The 23,904-nt window shown below is 43.1% G+C and overlaps 2 protein-coding genes across 6 annotated transcripts in view; one reads left to right on the forward strand and one right to left on the reverse strand.

The window, feature by feature from the left end:
- Positions 1-1,251: 1,251 nt before the first annotated feature.
- usp42 (ubiquitin specific peptidase 42) lies at positions 1,252-17,905 on the forward strand. 5 transcript variants are annotated; one of them, XM_035405759.1, is made up of 21 exons: positions 1,252-1,354; positions 2,890-3,136; positions 3,435-3,644; positions 3,732-3,842; positions 3,972-4,071; positions 4,288-4,355; positions 5,121-5,191; positions 5,402-5,484; positions 5,786-5,845; positions 6,291-6,402; positions 8,621-8,761; positions 8,902-9,002; positions 9,210-9,363; positions 9,890-10,645; positions 10,895-11,031; positions 11,143-12,132; positions 14,426-14,643; positions 15,215-15,343; positions 16,760-16,860; positions 17,388-17,431; positions 17,665-17,905. In XM_035405759.1, the coding sequence occupies exons 2-20, from the start codon at positions 2,899-2,901 to the stop codon at positions 17,403-17,405; spliced, it is 3,798 nt and encodes a 1,265-aa protein (XP_035261650.1). In that variant the 5' UTR covers positions 1,252-1,354; positions 2,890-2,898; the 3' UTR covers positions 17,406-17,431; positions 17,665-17,905. The 5 variants fall into 5 exon arrangements, with proteins under 5 accessions (XP_035261650.1, XP_035261651.1, XP_035261653.1 ...); XM_035405760.1 differs by having other exon boundaries at positions 9,890-10,636; XM_035405762.1 differs by lacking the exon at positions 15,215-15,343.
- A 1,148-nt stretch (positions 17,906-19,053) lies between these two features.
- cyth3a (cytohesin 3a) overlaps positions 19,054-23,904 on the reverse strand; it is a 33,559-nt gene continuing 28,708 nt past the window's right edge. Inside the window, exons 12-13 of the mRNA XM_035405775.1 lie at positions 23,698-23,852; positions 19,054-20,530 (exon numbers count right to left, since the gene is read on the reverse strand). Coding sequence (XP_035261666.1) covers positions 20,458-20,530; positions 23,698-23,852 — 228 coding nt within the window. The 3' untranslated portion in view covers positions 19,054-20,457. The remainder of the gene's footprint in view (positions 20,531-23,697; positions 23,853-23,904) is intronic.

Raw genomic sequence — 23,904 nt, forward strand, 5'->3', positions numbered from 1 at the left:
AAACTGCATAATAGTATTGCACTATTAAGAATGTTCTCCTTTATAGCTTATTCAAGAACTACATATGCTACATATTCAATTATGCCATTACGTTTTTTGCGAGCGATATATATATATATATATATATATATATATATATACTTTTTTGGCTAGCTGCTTGGTTGCACGAAATTTAAATGAATTGTGTTTGCCAAAAGACATGTCAGAAACCAGACCGGGAACAACTTTAGGTTCTAAATCGGAGAAATCAGGCCACCGTATGTGCCCGGATCTGATGCAACTCCTTGGAGTGTCAATATCGTTATAATTTTAGCTAATTAATTGATCAATCGGTTCTTTACATCTTAAAAGCCAACGAAATATAAACGGGGTCAAATACCGTGAAGACAGCAATGCCGCTTGCCTTCCACTGCCATTAACTACTACGAACCGAAAACGTGCTACTCGCAGCGTTTCACAAAGGCCGACCTTTTTTTTCTTCGTCACATACTGATGATGTCACGATCACGTTGCAAGACCACTTTTAGTTTACTACATTACTATACAGTTGGACCAGATTGTGCTTCATCTGTCACAACACAGTCTACGAAAAATGCTCAGTTTAAAAAAGCCATTTGTTTCAATGTCTTTAAATAACCCAAAATAATTAAATGGATATGCGCCGTATTCTGTATCCACATGGGTACGGAAGAATGTTGATTCTTTTTAAGTTATTTAAATACATAGGTTACAGAGCACACAACACTGTTAAATAAAATCATTTGCAACTAGGGCTGTCACCCAAAAGGGAACACCATTCTTTTCTAAAACTGGATTCTATATTACATATAAAATCCATCACAATATATTAAGACAGCATAGTTGCATTTTTGGTTCCTTTTGCAATATTTCCTGTAAATGCCAACAAGTTATCGTCTAAGTTCAGGATGTTAGACCTAACAGCAAAGTTAACTTTGTTAGCTTTTTTCATTTATGGCGAGATCAAACTCAATATCCTGTATCATCTCGTACATGGCTTGGGCGTTCAATATAGTCTATTGCCAAGTAGATCCCTGCATCATGTCTATAAGATGATGATGATAATAATAATAATAATAATATAACATTTTCGCAAGACTTTTCAAAACATCAACTGCTACAACTACTAACTTAACTGCTGCAGTTCATCATATCCAGACCAGTAGCTCCCTCTCATGTACATGTATCATACAACACTACTGAATACTGAACTGCTCAAACTTAAATACCCGGATGTACCGTGAGGAATGTACGTCATTGTTCACCGCCGGACGCCCGCTGGATAAGGGGATGGACAGAAACAGCCACAATAACTGATAGATTTGCAAAATTACAGGTAAGGCCCTTGTTAAAAATAATGCCTATCACATGATTACTTTATATTCTAAAGAAAAAAATAAATATAGCGTTAACGACTGTTGCTACCTATGTGTTTTTTTCTCATACACGTAAAAGCTTTGTGTAGTTAGCTAGCTGGTTAGCTTGCTAGTCCACCGGTTCCTCATCGCAGTGAATGTGGTGTCGGGGGCGAATGTGCGCGACCACCGGTGAATTTAAAATCTTCACCCCCTCTGTCTGAAACATAACCAAAGGCGATAACCAGATCACGAAAATGTTCTGATCTTATATATCGTAATTTCTCTTGCCAAGTGTACGGATATAAAGAACTACATTTACTAATTTCTTTAGCTGGAAAGCTTGCTAATTGGATGTTTCCTACTTGTGCTTGCCGTCTCCACCGGCTTTTGACTACTACTCATCGATAGTAGCTAACTGGCTAACAGCCTACCTGGGTCGCAATCTGGTCTTCTCGTGCGATGTAGCTAGTTTCACTGTTTCTTCAACTTAATGTTCAATGTACAGCGAGTAGCGCGTCATTCTATCGGGTTTATTGCAACGTTGTGTTGTTACCATGGCGTTTACAGTTGACTTGGCAATACGCTTTAAGTCCAGTCTTCCACCTGTGTTTACAAGGAAATAATGATTTCTTGCGAACAGTTGAAAATAGCTTTCTGAATACTTCCTTTCCTGGTTAAATTGTTGATTTCTAGACAGAGGCCTAGCATTATTTTCCTACAGAGCTTAGGTAGCTAGCTAGCTAGCTAGCCAACAGTTGTGGAAGAGTGGGCGGTTTTGGTAGGTAACGTTGTGTGTCCATGGTGGCTCGCCAGCTAAACCTCTCGGGAAGAGGTGAAGTGAGCTTGTTAGTGCAGTTTACTACGCACATGATTATTGGTTTGCTTGTATATCGAATTAGCAAGGTAATGTATTCATGATATTTAGTGTAATACTGAAGCGTCGTCATTGTCCAAGTGTTGTGTTCGTCACTTCACAGATCGCTTTCACTTCTACATTAAATGTTTTTGATTATTGTAGTCCTCGTCGCTCACTACTCTCAACTCTCTGATTGGGCCAGATTTGTCACATGATGGGTGTACACCAATTGGCAATTAGCCGAAAGTTGGCTGGTTTGTGTGGCGAAAACCAACACGCCAGTAATCCTATGTCACGTGTTAGCAAGATCAATGATTAGCTTTAAAACATTATGGATATTCAGTAATAACCGAATTATGTTACTTTGTTACAATTTACATAGTTAAGAGTCAGAAATATAATAGATCATTGGCCAACACGAAATTAGCCAGGCCGTTTTTGAAAACACCTAAAACAGTTTTTACATCATATACTGCAACTCCCTAAGTTTCTTTGGAAGCTTAACAAATAATAGAGCTTAAGCTGGTCTTGATTTTTTGGACAGTTTAGTAACTTATTATAATGCAATATATGGTTTACAATATGATTGTGTATAAATATATTATTTATACTACTGCCGACTTGCATCTTAAGTCTCCCTATTGTTTTGTTAACCAGCAATGAACGATGACCATAGTTGACAAACCATCAGAGAAGTCTGACCCTGAGTCAGATCGGCCCAAGCGCTCTGGTTCATTGACCCCATTCACCTGTGGAGATATGGATGGCAGCTCTACCAGCTGGGGTGTTGGATCCTCACCCTCTGACACCCCAAAAACCAAAACCCCCTACGTGGGCCCCACCCCTGGTGCTGCTGTGTACAGCAACAGTTCAGCTGCCACGGGAGAGAGGCCCAAGGAGCAAAGTAAGTAGCCCTCTTTAACAACAGACTGAAGGGTTGTCTGCATGAGGAGTCCACACTTCATGAAGTGTTAAAAAGCTGCACGTAATGATTAAGTTATTCTGTTGGCTGTTGTTTAGCATCTAGGTCAAACCTCAAAGCAGTATTTTGACAGTGTTAGTGTTTTTGCAGTATAAACTGGACTTTTTGAGGTTATGAAATTGTGAGAGAAGTGAATGTCCAGCATTTGTAAGTTTATGTACAGTGAAAATTACTGTTGTTGTGTTCTTTGGAGTGACCTAAACGTCTTTGTGTTATCCAGTGGTGATGATCAGCGGAGATGGCATCGTTATCCCCCAGAAAGTCCTTTTTCCGGCAGAGCGACTCAACCTGAAATGGAACCAAGTTCACCGCGTAGGAGCAGGACTCCAGAACCTCGGCAACACTTGCTTCCTCAACTCAGCTCTCCAGTGTCTCACGTACACGCCTCCCCTTGCCAATTACTTGCTGTCCCGGGAGCATTCAAAAACATGTACGTTTCTTTTATGTATGCTGTCAAGTTGATAGTTTTACTGCATTTTACTTTCAGGACTTATTTTGTATTTCTTCATACACACAGGTCATGAGCCCGGCTTCTGTATGATGTGCACCATGCAGAATCACATCACCCAGGTCTTTGCCAACTCTGGGAATGTCATCAAACCCATTGGTGTTCTTAATGAGCTAAAACGTGAGTGGTAGTTGTCTGAATCTTCTTACCAGGGTTGTTAAGGAGATTTCTCTTTCTGTCAATTTATTTATCAAGGCCTTTAAGCCATGCATATTTTTTTACTGGAGTTTACGTGGGATTTGTTTGCAGGGATTGCAACACATTTTCGCTTTGGGAGCCAGGAGGATGCCCATGAGTTCCTCCGATACACAGTGGAAGCTATGCAAAAATCTTGCCTGTCTGGTAACAAGTAAGTTTACAAAGTGGGTTTTGCCCCTCAAGGTCATTGCGTCCATTTGTCTGAATTATCTATATTGTGCAATTTCATTCTTTCTGAAATTATTGTCTTTTTTTGGATACATGCACCATAATATTCTGTCTTTAGTTGCATTCTTCAAAAATACTGTTTATAAAATGGTGTGTCAAATGTTCATAGAGCTTGAAATGCTTCTGTCTTTTTTCATAGATTGGACAGGCATACACAGGCAACAACATTAATACATCAAGTCTTTGGAGGCTACCTAAGGTCTAGAGGTAGGTTGTATTCGAGGACCCCTTGAATCTGGAAGGATGATGTAAACATTCAACTAAAATCATTTGTATTTTTTTTTATTTATTGGATAAATCATATGGGGACAAACATTGGCCACATTGCCATTTTTTTATTTGGCACTCAACATAGGGCTGAAACGTCCAGTTCCCATCCTAATTTGGAATGTCCTACTATCCAGATTTGTGTGCGGACCCCACTGCCGATTCGGGAGGGTGTAGACATCCACAGTTCGTGATGTCCCCAGCTGCTTGTTTTCACATCACAGACAACAGCCAAGCTTGTATAGAGTGGAGTCAGAGGAAGGGCTTTCATATGCGGCTTTGATATGTAGTCCACAAGCGCCTGATCGAACAGCAGCCATTGCTAGAGAGCAGTGAAACGCAGACCCCTATCTAACTGAGCCCTCTCTTACTCTCGCGAGTTGCATGTTGTCCTATAGAGCTACTGGCCACAGTCAACACTGGCGCGGTCTGGATTTGATCTGAGAACGGGGAGCTTATCCGTAGACCACTGCGTTAACCGAATGAGCCACCCAGCAGCATACTGCCAACATTTCTGAAAAGGTCGTAGAAGGGTTGAGATTGCTAAGGAAATGTGTATGTCAAAGTTACTCAGATGTTATTTTCACTTTTAATACAGCAACCATGGCAAGTGTTTTTGATATTGCTATTTTTAAATAAACACCTTGCTTCTACACAATTGGCATCAATGTGACAAATGCATTTTTACATTTGTTTTGTTTATAGTAAAATGTCTGAACTGCAAAGCTGTCTCTGACACATATGACCCATACTTGGATGTTGCCTTGGAAATTAAGGTAATTCATATTTCCCTCAAATTTTCTTGATTATGGAATGGCGTGGAAAGAGGTACTTCATTGTTTTGTGTAGATAGAATACCTTCAACTGTTGTTTTTTTGCTTGCATTATACAAAATTGGCAGATGTTGAAATGGGAGGCTTATCAAGTGCAGTTTTTAAGTGCATTCAAATAAAATGAAAATCACTGTTTGTTTTGCACACTTCCAGACTGCACCGAACATCACCAAAGCTCTTGAACAGTTTGTTAAACCTGAACAACTAGATGGAGAGAATGCCTACAAATGTACTAAGTAAGGACCATTCTTGTTTTTTTGGGTGGGGGGTGGGGGGGGGGTCTTTTTTGGCGTAGGATAATAATTGATGTTGAAGTGGCCAAATAGGTGCTGAAGTTAAATGGAAGAAGTAGTGGCCTGATCCTCATGAGTGGTGTAGCTCAAGCTCCATAAATCTATCTTAAAACAACTTTGTGGTCTTTGGCTGATTATGCACAAGTGTAAATAAGCACTCTGGTTGTGCTAACTGAAGCTGAATTAAATTTTGGTTTGTACATGTTCAGTGTCATAAACTTTTCTGTTATCATCCCGGGGGCAGGGCTGCAGATAGGGGGGATTACTGTCCTGGCCCCAGGCCCGAGGGGGTCCAGGATTTGAGGTGTAACTATTTTAAATTTCTTACAAAATACTGTATATTGGGGGGGGGCCCTCCCAATATATTTTGTCCCAGGCCTGAGCCATGCTTGAGGGCAACTGGTATTCATATGATACGTCACATTACATTTTTATTTGGCAGATACTGTTTCATAAATCAATTTACAAAACTTTTTTATCACAAGAACTGAAAAATTATTGGAATACATGCATGTACAAGCTGCACAAGAATTCGCTATGATAATTTTTACTTGCGCATTGGCCAAATAAGCATTTCACCTTTTATTTGTGGAAGGATCACAATTTTCTGTAAAAAAAAAAACAATAGCTACTGTTTGGTTTCAAGCACAAATTTTGTGTTCCCCGAGATTAGTTTTTTAAAATTAGCTGCTTGTTCTATTTCTGGTTTCACTTTGACTAATATTGTTTCTATGTTAATTTCTGTGTAGGTGCAAGAAAATGGTTCCAGCCTCAAAGAGATTTACGATTCACCGAAGCTCCAATGTGTTGACACTTTCTCTGAGTCGTTTTGCAAACTACAATGGAGCCAAAATTGCAAAGGTAGGGCTCTGCTTTGAATATCTTTGGTCAGTCATAATGTGTCCTGATCTATAGATTTAAAATTCTAGGTGCGTTTTAACTGAAACAACTGTTCAAAATGAAATTGCTGTTCTTGCACTCAGGCTTTCTTCCACACAGTTCACTTCACAATTTGAGTAAGACCCAGTGCACATAAATACAAAAGCCTTCTGTGTTACATGTACAGTGTCCGTGTGATTCTTTCTCCATGTACAAGCCGCTATGCATGTGCTTATTTTAAATTGCTCCACAGCCCGTAATAGTACTTCATGACAATTTTTCATATCAGAGTTGAGTTGGTACAGAATGTTCCTCCCTTAACCCATCCTGTTCCTGTGTTTTAAGAGGCACATTGAAGTTCAGATACACTGTAAAACATGGTTATTTTAATTGTTATTAAATGAATACTACTTAGGTCAGAACAAGCAACAATTTTTTGACACAAAAGTTTTGCCAGTTTTAAACAATGGTCAACTCTTTCTTTTGTTGTAATAAAATGGTGCATCTAGCGTGCTCTGAAATCCTAAATGTGGTTATGCACAGCTTGGTAGTAGAATAACTGTGGTATTATTTTCTAAGCACAACTGGTGGCAGTTGGTGCCCCTCCCTCAGTGGTGCGTTGAGAAAGCAGCTGTCTGTTTGCAACAGGCGCAGCGGCTTTGCTCAGTTGAAGACTTCACCACTGAGCCCAGCCAGTTTGATAAAACTGGATGGCTCCTTTTCCGATTTACCACTTCCATAAAATGTAGGGAATCGGCTAATTGCTGATATGTATCAGCAAAACTGACCTAATTAAAAATAATTTGCTTGGAGCAATGTGAGCACCCTGTTTTTAAGCTTGTTGTTAGCTGTACATATACTTTAGAGATTTCACTTTGATATGGGCAACTATCTAGCTTTTTATTGAAAAACTAGATGTTCTAGTCTAACTAGTGGTAATTAATTAGTGGTATGTCAACTGTTGTTGCACAATGTAGTCGGCTGGATGACTCACTATTAAAATATTAATCGGTATAGCAAAAGTCTGGCTAGCTTGATTTGTTGCTCAGAACCTGATCTGCATAGAATGTGTTGTTGAGAATTTGACTGCCCGTAACCTTTAGCTGTATCAAGGGCTTGTGTGTTATTAGTCAGCTTCATGCTAAGTTTTGTTTGTGTTTAACAAGCAGCACTGGTCATTTTCAAACTATCACTGTAGATTTTGGAATGCGTCTCATTTATTTATTTTTATGGAAAAAAATTTTTATTTAAATGTACAAGTTCACACTGTACAGATGAATGTAGCCTCCATTAGAATGCAGTCTCCTGTTCCACATGTTGACCCAGCTCTAAGGAGGAATGTCCCTACTGTGGTGCCTCCTGCCATTGCTGGGGTCTAGCTGCAGTCTTATGGCTTGCTTGGACACTGTGGAGAGCTGGCGTTCGTTGGTGGCGCTGCCTCTCTGGGCTCTGTGTTTGAATGTGCCTGAATGTCTGCAAGTTGCTTTTCCTCTCATCCTTAATGTGATGAGTGCTGATTGTGCCAGCAATCTCATTTTGCACTGACTGTTTTGTATGTTGATCGCAACATTGTAAATGGCCATGGTCACCCAGTCCAGTTGAAAATCGATGGATAACATGCTAAACCACACAAAATATTTCAGTGTAACTTGGCTAAAACATGATCCCAAATTTAAGTTTAAACGTACACACTTTCCTCCTGGAGAGTATTTAGTTCTTAAAACTTGAAAAGTGATACATTTTTTAAAGTGATAATTGTATTAATTACCACTTCAAAAGGAAGCACAGTGGAAACTGTTGTTTAGTTTTCCTTTTCATAATCTGCTCAATGTTCTTGGGAGGCACATGATGGGCTGCATGTTCTCATTCTTGCTTACTTAAAATGGGGACACTGTAATAATAATAATGGAAATCATTATTTAAATGATCATGTTTATGGTATATTGGTGAATGAAAACTTCTTTTAAGGTTAGGCTGTTTTCTGGGCAGCATCTACCAGTTTACCGATTTAAGCTGACCATACCTGCTCTTTGCATTGAAGCCATAGCAGTGTCACTGAGAGCTTTGAATTACATGATGTCATCCATTATTTTATTGTACTACCTTGTAGGCTATAAAAGGTGAATGGAGGTCAGATTGTGTGAGAGAAGGTGGGTGTGACATTTTTACACTGAACAGTAGCGGGTGTTCCGTCCCACAGGATGTGAGGTATCCCGAGTACCTGGACATGCGCCCGTTTATGTCCCAGCCTCACGGCGAGCCTCTGGTCTACCTCCTGTACGCTGTGCTGGTTCACTCTGGGTTCAGCTGCCATGCGGGACACTACTACTGCTTCGTCAAGGTAAACTGAGGCCGTCATTCTCAGTGTTCAGACCGTTTCATTAGATATCCCTGTGTAATGACAGGTGCTGGCTGAATTTGTAGCCCGTCTTTATGTGTTGGGAGTTAGCCCATTGATGCTCACTCTTTCTCCCTCTCCAGGCCAGCAATGGGCAGTGGTACGAGATGAACGATGCGTCTGTGTCGGTCAGCGATGTCAGATCAGTCCTCAACCAGCAAGCTTATGTTCTATTTTACATCAGGTGAGGCGCTCCGTTTTTCCGTATCTAAATTTTACCTTTTCAAGTCGATCCTTTCAGGGTGTTGTGAATGTCTTCCAACTCTCAGTTCTGTGAAGTAGCCTTATAGAGGGCTTGTATAGGGAATGAACAGAATAGGAGAGTAGAAACAGTACATACAAGTTCATTTATGTAGCTTCGAGCTGTGACATGTACGCTATTGGCTGACAGGTCACCAGATGTGAAAAATGGGTGGGACTACAACCATTCCAGCCGCACGCCTGGCCAGTCCTCCCCACGGCCTATCCTGAGCCCGCGGCCGGCCGCTCCCCGACACACCTCCATCGGCTTCATTGGGCCTCAGCTTCCGGCTCACATGAACAAGGTACCTCATTACCTTCAAACGCAGACTAAAGACTCATCTCTTCAGGCTGCACCTCTCCCCACCCCTCCCTAGCCTATAGTTTAGCTCAATGTACCTAGTTAGGGTAATATGATTATGTTAGTTTGGCAGGATTGTTTTTGTCTGATTAGGCAAACGTGATTCCAGTGCTAGTTTGTACTTAGTAGGATTGTTGTTTGCTGAACAGGTTACTCTACAGGGTTGGAGTCCTGATCTATGTGGTCACTTCTGGCACTACGATCTTTACTTAACTCTAGTGTGTTTCTTTTGCACCTCTGCACTTTGAACTAATGCACTTGTTGTACGTCGCTCTGGATAAGTGCCTGTAATGTAATGTAATGTAATGTAATGTAATGCGTCACACGCTACCCTCACATGTCCTCAGGGCTGGTCGGCAAGCCGACCGCTTCCTGGTGAGAGTTAGGGAAACTGTAGTGGCAGGAGCTGCTTGTGGTTTACCTTGCCTGTTTGCTGCCATGTAAGCCCTGTCTGTGTGTGTCTTGTGCAGAAACCCCCCCACATCAATGGGAACGGCTCCTTAAAGGAGCTGTCCTGTGGCTCCAAGCCCAGCAGCAGCAGCAGCAGCGTCGGCCGCACCGGCCCTGGTCTCTCCTCCTGCTCCAGCGCTCCACAGCTCATCAGCCGTCCCACTGGCATCCCCGAGCCTGCTAAGAGACCGAAGCTCTCCTTCCCCATTGGTCAGGGGAAGACTGTTCGACTCTCGCAGGCCCCGCCCACCCTTCAAAGCAACCCCAGCTGCTCTCAGTCCATTTCCTCTGTCTCGCACGCCCAGCCTTCCTCATCCGCCTCCTTCGCCTCCTCATCATCATCTTCGTCCTCCTCATCCTCTTCTGCCTCCTCAAAGTCTACCTCAGAAAACCGGGCAGCGGCGCTGTCTCGCCCTGATGCCCCCCCCGTCCCCCGGCCTCCCCGTGTCAATGGCACGGCCCTCAACCACTGCGCCACCTTCCTGGTGCCCTACGGCCAGGAGTCCTCGGAGGAGTCCGACCAGGAGGGCGGCGCCCTGGAGAACGGCCTGGCCAAGCCCCGCTTCCCCACCGCTGTGAACGGCAAGAACGGGGGCAGCGCCTCCCCCTACGGTCCCGCCGCCCGGCCCCAGCTGGCCCCCAGAATCAACGGCTCTGCGGCCCCAGAGGCGCGCACGCAGGAGGGTGGGACCGGACCCCCCCACAGCATCCCCAAACCCAGCCAGAATGGGGTGCACGAGTCCAACGGCATCAAACACACTGAGCCGGTAGCTCCTGTAATTCTGCTAATGCCTTATTCTCAGCCTGTACAATGTTATTTGCAAGTTTCAGTTGACACACACTTACTGAAGTGGAAACATCAGTCTGTTTTATGCCAGTCTTATTTATGGATGTTGGACATTAAGATAAGGGTGGGAGCAGACTGCCTGGGTAAATGGACTGTGAGTCACTGCCCCAAGTGTTTTTCTGTTTAGAGATGAGCTTTTTTGTTCTTGTCGTTAACAAGCTTGTTTGTGATTCTGTAGGCCGCCCCCAAGGTTTTTGGCACGGGAAACGTTCAAATGACGTTTCACGCGACGTTTCAGACTGCGGGGAGCAGCACAGCCAGCTCTGCCACAGAAACCCTCCCCAGAACAAACCCGTCTGCGGTCAGCAGGCCCAGGTAAGCAAACTCCATCGAACAGGACTCAAAGAAAGGATTTAATTGAATGAACTAAATGCTTGTTATTCGATGAGCTTAGCTAACCGCTAGCGCGTTTGTCCCCTTTATCAGCAAGGAGACGCCTCCGGCTCCTGCACACCCCTCCCCGGCGGATCGGCCGCTGGACCAGAGCTCTGGCCACAAAGACGCCGTGCAGCATTCCGCCGTCCCCAGCAGGCCGCCGTGCAGCCAGGACACTCGGGCTCAGACCCCCCCGCGCGCTCCTCCCCCCGCCCCCGCCGGCTCCGTGCCGGAGGTCAGCGGGGCCTGTGGAGACGCGGGCGCCACGTCCAGCGGCTCTGCGTCAGCTGACAGCCTCAGCCCCCCCGCTGCAGCCCTCAGAGCCCCCGTCTTTTTCGGCCCCGAGCTGCCCCCTGGCGGAGCCCATCCTCACCCCGCCGTCTCCCGGGCGATGAACCCAGCGGACAGCGGGAAGGGCGAGAGGGGCGACAGGCGGGAGGGGCAGGCGGAGCTTCGGGAGCACGACCCGCACCGCGGGGGTGGCGGGAGGGAAGGGAAGGCCAACGTGGAGAGGCAGAGGCCCCCCTCCAGAGACGGGGACGGCCCGCCCTCCTCCCCAGCCAAGGACAGGGGCAAGAGCCCGGACCGGCACCGGCACCGCAGGGAGCGGGACAGGAGCTGGGACCGGCACGCTCACAGACACCAAAGAGAGCACCGCGCGCACCGCGACAGGTCGCGCAGCTGGGACAGGCACCACCGGGACCGGGACGGCGAGCGCCGCTGGGACAGGCACGCCCACCGCCACCGGGAGGGCCGGCACAGGGACCGGAGACGCCCGTCCGCCGAGCACCACGGCAGGGACAGGGAGGAGCAGTGTGGCCGCTGGAAGTGGCCTGAGGAGGCCAGGGGGAGGGGACATCACAGACACTCCCCCTCGGGCACGCCCCCCTCCGACCAGGACCGCCCCCCGGGACACGCCCACAGGGGCAACTCCGACAGGAAGCAGCATCACTGGGACAGACAATCAGAGGAGAGACGAGCGAAGAAACACAAGAAGTCCAAGAAGAAGAAGAAAACGAAGGACAAGGACCGGGAGCACTGGTAAGCTCAGCTGAACTCTTCTCTCTTCTTCTCCATTATTTGCTGGACCGCAACAGCGGGGCCAGCCCTACAAAGACGAATGTCTGTGACTGACTGACTGACTGAGTTATGAAGTTACACCATTGGTTGGCCGGAGAGGTCCAGCCATATACTAGGTTTTGACCTGGTCTTGTTATTATTATAAATGTAATTATCTCGTTTCCAGCTGTTCTCCTTTGGCAGATGGCAGATAAATTGCAATTAAAAGCACCATTTTCCCTTTTAGCATTGCTGAAAGTCTTTCCAGTGGCCTTCTCTGTGTGTAACGTATTGTATTCCCTTGCATATCCTCTTAGGGAATTGAACATCCTTTTTTTATTGCTGTGATTGCAGCGATTACAGGCTCTCATTCTCAGATAATTTACAGTAATTTGCTAACAGTTTAACTGACTGGTATTCTGTCCTCTTTCTTTATGAGGGATGTCACCGTGCTTTACTTGGGCATACTTGAGCCTGGCCTACCTCACTTCCCTGTTCTCTTGGCTATGAGAGATAGCTGTGTCCCTAGAGCTTCAGACACCATTATTTGGCGGGGCATTACTCACAGAGTCCGCATTCATTGGGTGTTCATAGAACCAACTGCTGAGTTCCCCTCAAAGTGGACATTTTATGTTTCTCTCTTAATGTGTGTTTGAGCACAGTATTTAACCTACCATATTTTAGGATATAGCCTATGTGCAGGCTGAGTTGCATACAAATAGCAGTTATGTTTTCCAAGTATTAGTTATTCAAATATTGTATTCATTTCTATGTATTCATGTTGTTACACGATGACCCACTAGTCTTTCGTTGTGGACATGCTCTAATAATTCTAGTGGTTCATTAACATGTAAGGTAGAAGATATCGCGTTAACGCAGGATTCTCCGTTTTTTTACGCAGAAAAAGACAGCCAAAACCCAGGAAACAAACATACTGCGCTTTATAATGTCTTTTTTTATCACAGCGGGCGATGACTCCGACTTTAACCACATCGACATGATTCCCACTGTTTTTTTGAGCCAATCGTCTTCAGTGTCTGACATTTGTTTATAGATTGTAATATTTAGCAATGATGCAAAGAGAAAGCACTTAGTTTTAATGAAAAGTCGTAAACCAGATGTCGCTTTTTTAAGATAATGAATTTGATTTGTTTTCTGTGTGTGTCATCTTTGTATTTGTAGGCAGTTAAAACAACATCAAATATCAAAAAAAGTTACTGCGCACGTTTAAAAAAGAAGGCCAGGTACATTTTCATGCCCGCTGTGGCAATGTTACTGTAATTTGTCACTAGAGATGTACGAAGTAAAAAATCAAGTTTGTTTATAGCAAATGTTGGTCTTTTAAAGCTGTATCACTTTCTGCTTGTGCAAGGGCATGCTACGTTATAAGATGCCTGATGGTGTGGGTTTTTAAGTTTGTTGGGCATGTTATTTCCTGGACTTCTCAGCTGGCCGATTTTAATTGTGTTATTTCTTTTTAATTAGGGCTAATACGTCGTGCCTGTGACGAGCGGACGCGCGCGCTTTGTAGGGAGGGATGTGACATTGTTGGTTTGGGTTTGTGAAGCCTGTGCTCTCCTTGTTGTGTACTTAGTTTTGCTGTAATATTGATTTTTTTTTTTTTTTAAACGTAATTGTGTTTGTTGTACCACCATAAGGCGGCAGAGTTGGAATAGTCAGAACAACGACCGTTTTACCGTTGGGAATACAGTAGTGTCGTAGAATTAGCTCTAATGGGTGCTGGAGCGAGGTATAGCGCGTGTGGAAAATGTAGGCCTATTCCGAAAAACCTACCTAGTCGGCCTACCCACTTTTTCATTGGCCTGCCCCAATTTTTTTGATCACAACGGCAAAACATTTGCTTATTTAATCCTGCTTCTATTATAAATGTCATAATAGAATTCTGAACGACATTCTTTTATTGTGCCATTATTGCAAGTTGACACATTGACAAATTGTTTTGTTTTTTTTATCAGAACGCAGGTGAATTAGTGTAAAACACAGATTTTGAAATGACCTGCGTTATAAATTTACAGCATTCCATGGGCTACTGGCGACCACCTACTGGGTAGGATTTGTCATAACATACTGAGTGAGTCCTCAGTGTGACTTTATCCCGGATCCCTTTTAAGTGTAGTGCCAGTTTGTTTTCTCTTCATGAAAATTTACTCAGCACTTTTAAAAATCTGGCTTATCGTATGTGACCACAGGCTGCCAAATCCACAAATTTGTGCTGATAGAATGCTCAGTTGTGCTGTTGCCCTACACTTTGTAGGACCCCAGATCCTGAGAACATGGAGAGGAACCTGGACAGCAGCTCGTGGAAACACAAGAAGAAGAGGAAGAGAGGACACAAAGAGGTGGACTGCGAAAAATCCCACAGAGAGAGCGACAGCGACCGGACAAGCCACAAGCGTCGCTGCCACAGGGAGGAGCCAAGTCGCCCTGAGAACGGCCTTTCCCACAATGCACCTCATCTCCACATCCACACAGGTAATAAACCACACATTACATTACATTACATTACATTATAGGCATTTAGCAGACGCTCTTATCCAGAGCGACTTACACAACTTTTACTTAGCACTTTACATTGTATCCATTTATACAGCTGGATATATACTGAAGCAATGCAGGTTAAGTACCTTGCTCAAGGGTACAACGGCAGTGTCCTTACCCGGGATTCGAACCTGCGACCTTTCGGTTACAAGCGCAGTTCCTTACCCACTGCGCCACACTCCGCCACACACACATCACCACTCAACTGTGGAGATTACAAAGCATCCTGAGGGCTTTTTTTTATATCATTACTTCTCTCTGAATTAATTTGAATAGTAGAATTTAATTGTCTTCCCTGCAATCACTATAATTTTTTTTAGATAGAGGTGCAGTAATGATTCAGACCTTGATTAAAAATTTCTTAAGGTTGCAAAAGTGCCCAACGGTGCAGTACTCCATCTCCGGCAGCAGATGGCGACATGTTTCCAGTTCTCGTTCTCTGTGCCTCCAGTACTGTGACACGTTCAGAATGAATCAGACCGCGTTTGCCCTATTTTGTGTGTAGGTAACGGGCTATCCCAGCCCAACGGGATTGCTCTCCCAGGTTGTGTGAATGGCCTGGAGGGTGAGATAAGCCCGGGAGACACTAACTGCGGGGAATCAGTGGTTTTTCACCAGGCTGGACATTACAGGGGTAAGAGCCACCCCTCAAACAGGGCCTGCTTTGTCCAAGACACAACTGGGATCTGTTGTTCTCCGAAGGCTCTGGCAAGCTGAGAATGCTTGCAACTTGTTCATAATCCAAAGCAGTTAGCTAGTAGAGGTGCGAAACTTCAGAGTTCTGCCAGTTTGGCGATGAAAAATGTCAGATTTTGTCAGTCCCAGCAACACAGCAGAAGATGCACTACATGACCAAAAGTATGTGGATGCCTGACATCCAACATCTCATCCAAAATTATGGGCATTAAAATAGTTGATCTACCCTTTGCTGCTATAACAACCTCCACTCTTCTGGGAACGCTTTATAGTAGACATTGGAGCATTGCTTCTGGGATTTGCTTCCATTCAGCCAGAAGTGCATTAGTGAGGTCAGGCCAATTGATCCTAAAGGTGTTGGAAGGGGTTGAAGTCAGGGCTCTGTGAAGTCCAATCAAGCTCTTCCACAAAACCCTTTCTATATGGACCTTGCTGTGTGCCTGGGGGCATTGTCATGCTGAAACTAGAAATGGCCTTTTCTAAACTGTTGGGGAAGCACAGAATCGTCAAGAATGTGATTGTATGCTGTAGCATTAAGATTTTCCTTCACTGGAACTAAGGGGTCTAGCCCAAACCATGACAAACAGCCCCAAACCAATGGGTGTCTGCATACTTTTGGTCATATAGTGTATGATAGCTTATTTTTTAAATCTTTAGATACGTTTTCCAGCCTGTGCATTAACTTTGTAATTATTGACACTGACGATGCTGTCAATTTTAGAATTCGAGCCAGTTTTGTGCAAGAGCATCGCTCCTGAACACACAAGCTCTATCACAACTATGACCAGTTTTTGAAATATCTGGTGACATAGCGAGCGCTGCCTGTGAGCCGAGCTCTGGGGCCGGGCAGCCTGCCCGCTGTTTGTGCAGAGTCAGACAGCGTAATGGCGCCCGCTCTGGACACCGCCGTATTGCTCGAGGTGCAAATTGCGGGAAAGCCATTGTGCCTCCGGGCTCCTCTGAGGTTGACTCATGAACTGGAAAAGATATTAGCTCAGCCAACCAGCGAGATGTCTGCATGTTTTAGTCATTCTGCTGCACTGTGTGATTAATAACCGTGCCTCTCATAGTTCTGGCTCCGGCATTGCAAATCCAACAGCACCAGTGTTTTTCCCATTGTGGGCCGTTAATGGATCGACATACTGACATCCAGAATGCTCAGGGGCAGGGTTGATGAATCTGAAAGATTCAGTGATTCGGCACATATTTATAGCACCAAAGATGAGCTCATGTCATTATAGCGAGTTGTTTTATTTCTTCGTTGCTCGTGGTTACGATTGTGTCCTGAATTCAGAGTTCATAAACCTCTATTCCGGTTGTTACTGAATTTCTGTGAATTGTACTGTTTCTCCAGATCAAGCCACTTCCGCGAACACTTCCAAGACACCTGTTTCTCTGGGAGTGTGTGGAGTGTCTGAGAGCAGCGTGTTCAGCAGGGACGTGCTCGTTAATGAAGTGAGTGGAGTGGGAGGATGAGAAGGACTGACACGCTGGTTTTCATACAGAGCCTGTATATGAGCTGAAAGCAGACGCAGACGCCTTCCTTTCCTCCTTCATCTTCTTTCTTTGCAGACGCTTTGATCCTGCCTTTAGTACGGCTCCTAATGCAACAGTTACAGTGATATTTCAGTAGCGCTGCATCTCTTGATGTGTGTGGAGTGTGGAATACAAAACCAAAAGTAATTCTAAACAATAATAAGTTTTAAAATTTTCATTGGTATAAAAAACTGGGAAATAGAAATCTTGTATGAAGTCATACTATGACATTCTATAATTGTGTTTATATATGAGTGTATATATGCATATATGAACACATAATAAATGAAACTTTAGTTATATTTATGATAGTCATGTTGTTGAATGGCTTGTGATGCATGGACTACATTTCACTCAAATCTAACCTAAATGGACATCATCTTGCTCAGTCGACTTGTGTTTATGAAAGGCAATCTAATATTGCAATTTTCTCCTGTCCTCCCTAGAATGAAAACAGACAGTAGAGGAAGTGGTGTTCGCCTGAATCCAGGTGAGTGATGTGACCGTCAGTCCCAGGGATTTAAATTCCCAAATCAATTCTTACCTCATTCAGTGTTATCATTATATTCACTGGATGCTCATTTTAAGGTTTATCACATTGTTTGTGGATGTCCTGTCTTTGCAGTAATTTTATTAAAAATATGTAATTGGTTTCACTGGGTATCTGTGCTTCTGTAATTATGTGACCTTTCGGCCTGCCTTGTTTTTCTATTCTCTCTTTAGACCTGGATGGGTGTAGAAGCCTTTCCTTAAGAAAAGAGGATTTCAACAGCAAACGAATGAGACCCTGGATATTGCAAGTGGTGCTTTATTCATCTGGAATACCTTCTCTTTTTCCACAGAAGAGGTTTTAATTTTTTTTATATGCTCAATTTTTTTTTTTAAATGTCACTCTTCGGTGGTGAAAACTAACATGTTGGAAATCTAAAATATAGCATTTAAATATTTAATTAAACATAGTAATAAAAGAAGAAGCCTGGAGCTTAACATCTCAACTGCTGCTCAGTCATAGACTCAGGACTTTCTCACTCGTTTAAATGACTATTTTACTTCTGAGGATTAATCCCAGGGGAATGAATGAAATGTAAGCTTTTTCATAAGAGGACTGTAAACTGTAATACCTTGTCATTCAGCTGCAAGTTGTGATGTCGGCATATCTGCAGAATATTGACTGAAAATAGCAGATTGAATTGGCTGTAGTGTTGTGCACCCAATGCCACAGTTGTAAGCCTGGACAGACTTGAGACCTTTTATGACATTCTTGTTTTCTCTAAAGCCTAATGTTCCAGTAGTCATTCGCTGGAAAGGATCCATTGACGTTGATTTCTCAGTCAACAAGGATTTCCATTAAGAAAAATCTGATCATTTATCATGTTTGCTCATGAAACAAAATGATTTGCTTTAAAAAAAAAAAATCACGTTGAGTTTCTCGCTTCCTAAGAAAAATACTGTGAATTTAATTTGAACTGTACTATCAGTTATTTTATACATAAACAGTCCTGTATCAGGAATACCAATAGAGAGATGTGTTTTTTCTGTTTTAATAAATTTCCTCCACATAGTTCAGACTGTGTACTATGGACAATACTCGCGAAAATGGGTATGGTTGGTTTTTTCTATTTCAAAAAGAAAAATGGTTAATGAAATTCTACCCTAGGTTGTACTGTAGCATGTAACATTTATAAATTGTAAAAACATAAAGAAAAAGCCTTAAAAATACATGTCATCGTTTCTAATTGTAATTTTCTTTTCTCTGGATTTCCCATATTACCTGGGACAGATGCTGATGAATAAACATGTACATTTTGATGGGGGAGGATATTTGCCTATGTAAAACATGGGGTATTTTCCCAGCATGGTGCACTGGTTGGTAAATGATACATATGTGTCTGCGGTACACTTGAACGATATCTGATGCTGATCATCTGCATTACTTTGTGTGATAGTTTTTTGGTGCAAATTATAATCTTATTCCACTGTGTGTTTCCTGGTTTTATAATTCTCAGTAAACTCTCCCATCCCAACAAAGTGGAACAAGGGTGTTAGGAAGAGGCCAAACAGTTTTACACCAAACCAGTCACTGGCTTTTAATTTATCAAGTTTTTTTTTTTTTTTTTAAACACGTACAGGAAGGTCTAAACATGTAATTCTTCATGTAGTACTTAAGAGATGCAACATGTCATATGCATGTGCGTATGTACACGGCCTGTGGTTATGATATTGTAAGGTTCACCTTCCCACAGGGCATTTGGGTCTGGGCTTCCATTTTACATTTTTATGTAAAACACTACTGGCTTCAGCTTCATCTTTCTTCATTCTGTCACCGTGTAGCTACAACCCCCAAACACCACTCCAGGCCTTACTTACCCCGGAGTTGTGTTTTGTTAATGCCATAATGCTTGTTTTAACATTGATGCAAGCTACAACCATTAAGTTTACTAGCAATAATACTAACAAAAATAATGAGGAAAACAAACACAAACTTTACATTATTTACACATAACTTAAAAAATCTACAATTTTAAATGATTTAAGAACAAAAATAAATATTAAAGCAACTAATTACGGGAGTGGATCTTCAGTACACAAATTGTAAGCCAGCAGTTTTACTTGCACATTATGACAGTTTACAAAAATAACGGCACAGACAGTGTATTGCTTTGTATATCGATACCTATCTGTGCCACTGTTTATATAGGACTTCTAAAAGGAATGTATAAACTTGACCATCTGGTTGCCATTTGCTCACTGACAGAAAAGGGATATAAATAGTTTTTTTTGTATTCAATGCAATATATAAGTAATCAGCCCTGCTGACACTGACTATTGTCATTATTCTCAGTTATTTAGGTAGCACCCCAAAATGAAGATGTTAATTTAGTTTGCCACAGATAAGGCAAATTAAAGAGGTATCCATGGGATTAGAAGAGGGAGCATCCTTTGACATCTGGGCTCAGCATCAGAGAAAGTGGAGACCCTTTGTAGTTCTCTGTTGAGATCTCATGCAGGCAGAGCCGTGCCACGGCTGGAGCTGCTGGGCCCTCTTGCCTGCAGAGTCTGTCCTTTGCAATGTGTGTGTAAGGGCACTTTCTTCATGGTGATCAATGTTCATATTCAGTGCCTCCAAAAATGCCCACGATTCTTCCACGAGTCATACTGACGTTTTATGAGAAAACTGATTGTCTTCCCCACATTTAGTCCTTTGCCTTTGTGTACATACATCCATGCATAATAAAAAACGGCAGTTGTGCTACTGAAGTCACTGAAACAAACCAGGGATAGGCACACGGGGTGAAACGGTGCTGAAGAATAACTAAGGGGAAAGTGGTTGGGGTGACAGGGTTGCTCTCACACTGTTGTCTCAGAGTCTCTAGCTTAGCTTTTCTGTCTGGTCCTGTATCCCGGTCTGTAGACCCTGCTCCAGTGCCATGACCCAGGTGTCCTCAGTGTTTAAGATCCCCTTGAGAACACAGCCTGTCCTGGGGACACTGAAGCAGGGCCTGGAACTGTTGGCTCTCACTTCTTATTGGCAATCCGTCGTTTCCTGGTTGCCAACATGTCGTAGAAAGGATCTCTGCTGATGCTTGCTCTGGAAGGGAAGAGGTAAAGAAAAATGAAATTACTTAGGAAGAAGATCTTTGATATGGAAATGCAAGTGCATTCCTGCCTAACCTTGCCTTACTGGATGTATGTGTGTGTGTTCATTCTATGACCCAGTTTGGTTTCCATGGTTTCTTCCATGGATTCTTTTTTCCATCTCTCTTTGTTGAGTTTCCAAGGAATTTCTAAGCCTTTAGCGCAAAATCCATTTCCCGGTACCTTTCAAGGGTTAATGAACAGTCCTACTTCAAAACACATTTATGTAAAGTGCCTTCACGCTGACACAGATTATATTTACTTCCATGTCCATGTGCAAAGAGGAGAGCCTCAAACCCTCTACCGCCTTTTGGATTTGGTATTTCAGAGATCATTTTTATTGGTTTTCCCGATTGTACAGTATGCAGCAGATCTGCAGTGTAGGGGCATAAAACCATTCATTGATTACGCATTTAATCCACCCTACAGATTGGTAAAAAGACAAAGCCTTACAACAATGTTTTCTTAATATTAGTCCCTGGGGGTTTAATATGGCAGTTTCCTCAGTGAAGAAAGTAATGAAAAATGAAAAAAGTTGTCTACAAGACTTTTCAGGTGCAGTAGGGGGTTCAACAAGAAGTGAATGTGACCCACTGTAGTGTTTGCATCCAAAGCTCATGACAACCTTTTTGCTTTTAGTTTATTGTTTTAAGGATTCATCGTACCATTTCTTTTTCATTAATTTCTTTCAAGGGTCTTGATCCATTTTTCTCAAGCAACAGTAGTAAATTGCTGCCACAGCCCTGAAAGCCAGTGTTAATTTCAAACAGGAAGGGAAAGCGATGGTGTGTAGATATTCTCTCTAGTTATAATTAGTTCAGATATGTTCTACTGTTGAGGCTTTCAGTATTTAATGGAGTTGGCCTGAGGTCATATTTGAGTTCCCAAACCCTGCATTATCAGATGGTCTGGTTTTGTGTAACATCTTCTCCTTTCTCACCACATCCGGGAATATTGGAATGTGGAGAAAACTTTAACTAGTTTAAACCTAGTTTTGTATTTATATTTTAGGTGATTTCAAGATTTAACTGATCTTTGTCCTGCAGGATTAAGTCTCTCTTTAACTCATTTAACAGTCTCACAACAGGCAGCGGTAGTTAAATTGATTTCAGCTTAGTGTCAGTAATTGGTCAGATCAAGTGCTGCAGTTTTCAGGTTGAAGGAAAACCTCCCGTAACTATGGCTGTCCAGGAGTGGGATTGCGTGGCCCTTGTTTAATCCAGGAAGATGTCAGTACTGCCACACACAGGGCTTGTGTCCACATCTTTACTGAATCAAATTCTTCTTTCCCAGTGATGGCCTATTCTCAAAGCAATAATCATGTTTTTAAAATTTGAGCTTCTGGGGGAGTGAGGATAAGCTGCCAGGCATATGGACAAACACAAACAGTCTGGCGGGCTTTGTTCTGTTCCCAGAGAGCACGGCCTTCACCTAGGCTGCAGTCTGCTCCTTCATTCTCCCTCATCTCTTTACTCTTCTCCTCTCTCACTCCTCTCCCTCTTTGTGTGTTAAATCTAAAAGCCCCAGACCAGTTGTTTAAATGTACATGTATAAAAAAACGCAGAATATCCTCCTCTGGGTAGCCTGTGTTGTCTCGCCTGTCAGAGCGGTGTGAGCGATGACTAATTCCCAGTTTCCCGGCAGAGAGGCAGGAAAGAGCCAGCGTTGGGGGCTCGTTCACACGGCTGGAGCTGCTGAGGCTGCTGTTCCTACGCAAACAGTCTGAAGTGACCGCAGCGGCCGCCGCCACGAAGAGGGGTCGGGGGACTGCGTGGGCCGGCGGAAAGCCGCAGACACTGTCTGTAGCCCCTCCCCACAGCAGCCAAACCACACACAGCGGGCAGTCCTCCGAGCCCTCTCAAATCCGAAAGAAGCCTTGGTGATATTAACACTGACGATCGTAGGGTTTTTATGATCTTATATCCAGTAAGGACGAGGTGTACATGTTTTTAAACAGTATTTCGCCTTGTATCAATTCAGATCTATTCAAAACATCCCCCAACATTCCACATGCGCAGTATTTTCACCGCTATCTAATAATCTAAAATTGCACTTCTGCAAAATGGTACAGAAGGCAATTTGCATAGAGGCTATCTTTTCAATGCCGCCTACTGCTTTGATTTGAATTCATAGTAAATGAAGCATTGTACAAATTCTAATTTCCCCCCCAGGTCTAACTAAGACAACCAAACTGTTTGCATTCTAGATATTTCTTGGTTGCATACACATAACTATTCTGGCAGAACCGTAACATGTTCAGAAAAAAAGCATCCGAGAAAACTGCATAAATAACCTGGAGTATAACGTATATTTCTGAAAGGTTACTTTTTAGTTTTTTATGACAAAAAACATATAACAGTCTGTTAGCTGGCCACAAGGACAAGGAACAGACACTCAAACAGAGACAAAATCTGAACAAGACTTCATCTTTATTCTGGATTTTATCAACCGGAAAACCATTTAAACCCCCAGAGAAATTCAGTGTTATCGCTCAAACATGGTGAGAAAGTCTCGCTCTGGACACAGCTGAATGCCATTAAAGTTTCCAGTGAAGAGTGTTTCTAAAACACTTGGTGTACTCTGATTCTTCTGAGCCTGTATTTGACAGTGTTTGGGTTTGATCTGTGTTTGAGGGCTACTCAAAGTCTCAGATTGAAAATTTGAGACAACCATTTAGCCATCCCCATGTAGGACATGCCATGGTCAGGTCATTTTTAGACAGCATCTGTGCTCCTACTGGATATATAGTTACGCTCTTTGAGGCATGATGTAAATATTTTCCATGACAAACTTTAATATTTATAGTACAGTAATACAATACCATGAAATTCACCTCATTATCATTATCAAAGTTGTCTAGCTTTTCCCTTCAATAACTAAAAGAATGTTATCCAGAGCGACTTACACAACTTCTTACATAGCAATTTACATTGCAGATGGATATATACAGAAGCAGTGCAGGTTACTTTAGCTCTGTTACTTTGTTACTATGTTACGTTTTAGTGGTACTCACATTGTTTATCAGAGCTTGAAAAAAACAAAATACAAACAAACATATGCATGTTATGACCTTCAGATTGAAGCAGCTAGTGGTAAAGGAATGAGGCGGAAGGGCCTTACTTTATTGACTTGATCCACTCTTCCTTCTCCTCTGGTGTGGGAGCAGATATCCTGTAAACCACGTGGTTCCCCTCCACCACCCGGCCGTCAGCCTCCGTCTTGCAAGCCTTGATCACCTGGCCTTTGTGATTGGGGTTATACAGCTCGAAACAGTTCTGAAAGAGAGGCAGACCATGCCAGACAGGTGCTTATCTTCAATAAACTCGG

Source organism: Anguilla anguilla, chromosome 2 (genome assembly GCF_013347855.1).
Source record: "Anguilla anguilla isolate fAngAng1 chromosome 2, fAngAng1.pri, whole genome shotgun sequence".
NCBI lineage: Eukaryota > Metazoa > Chordata > Actinopteri > Anguilliformes > Anguillidae > Anguilla > Anguilla anguilla.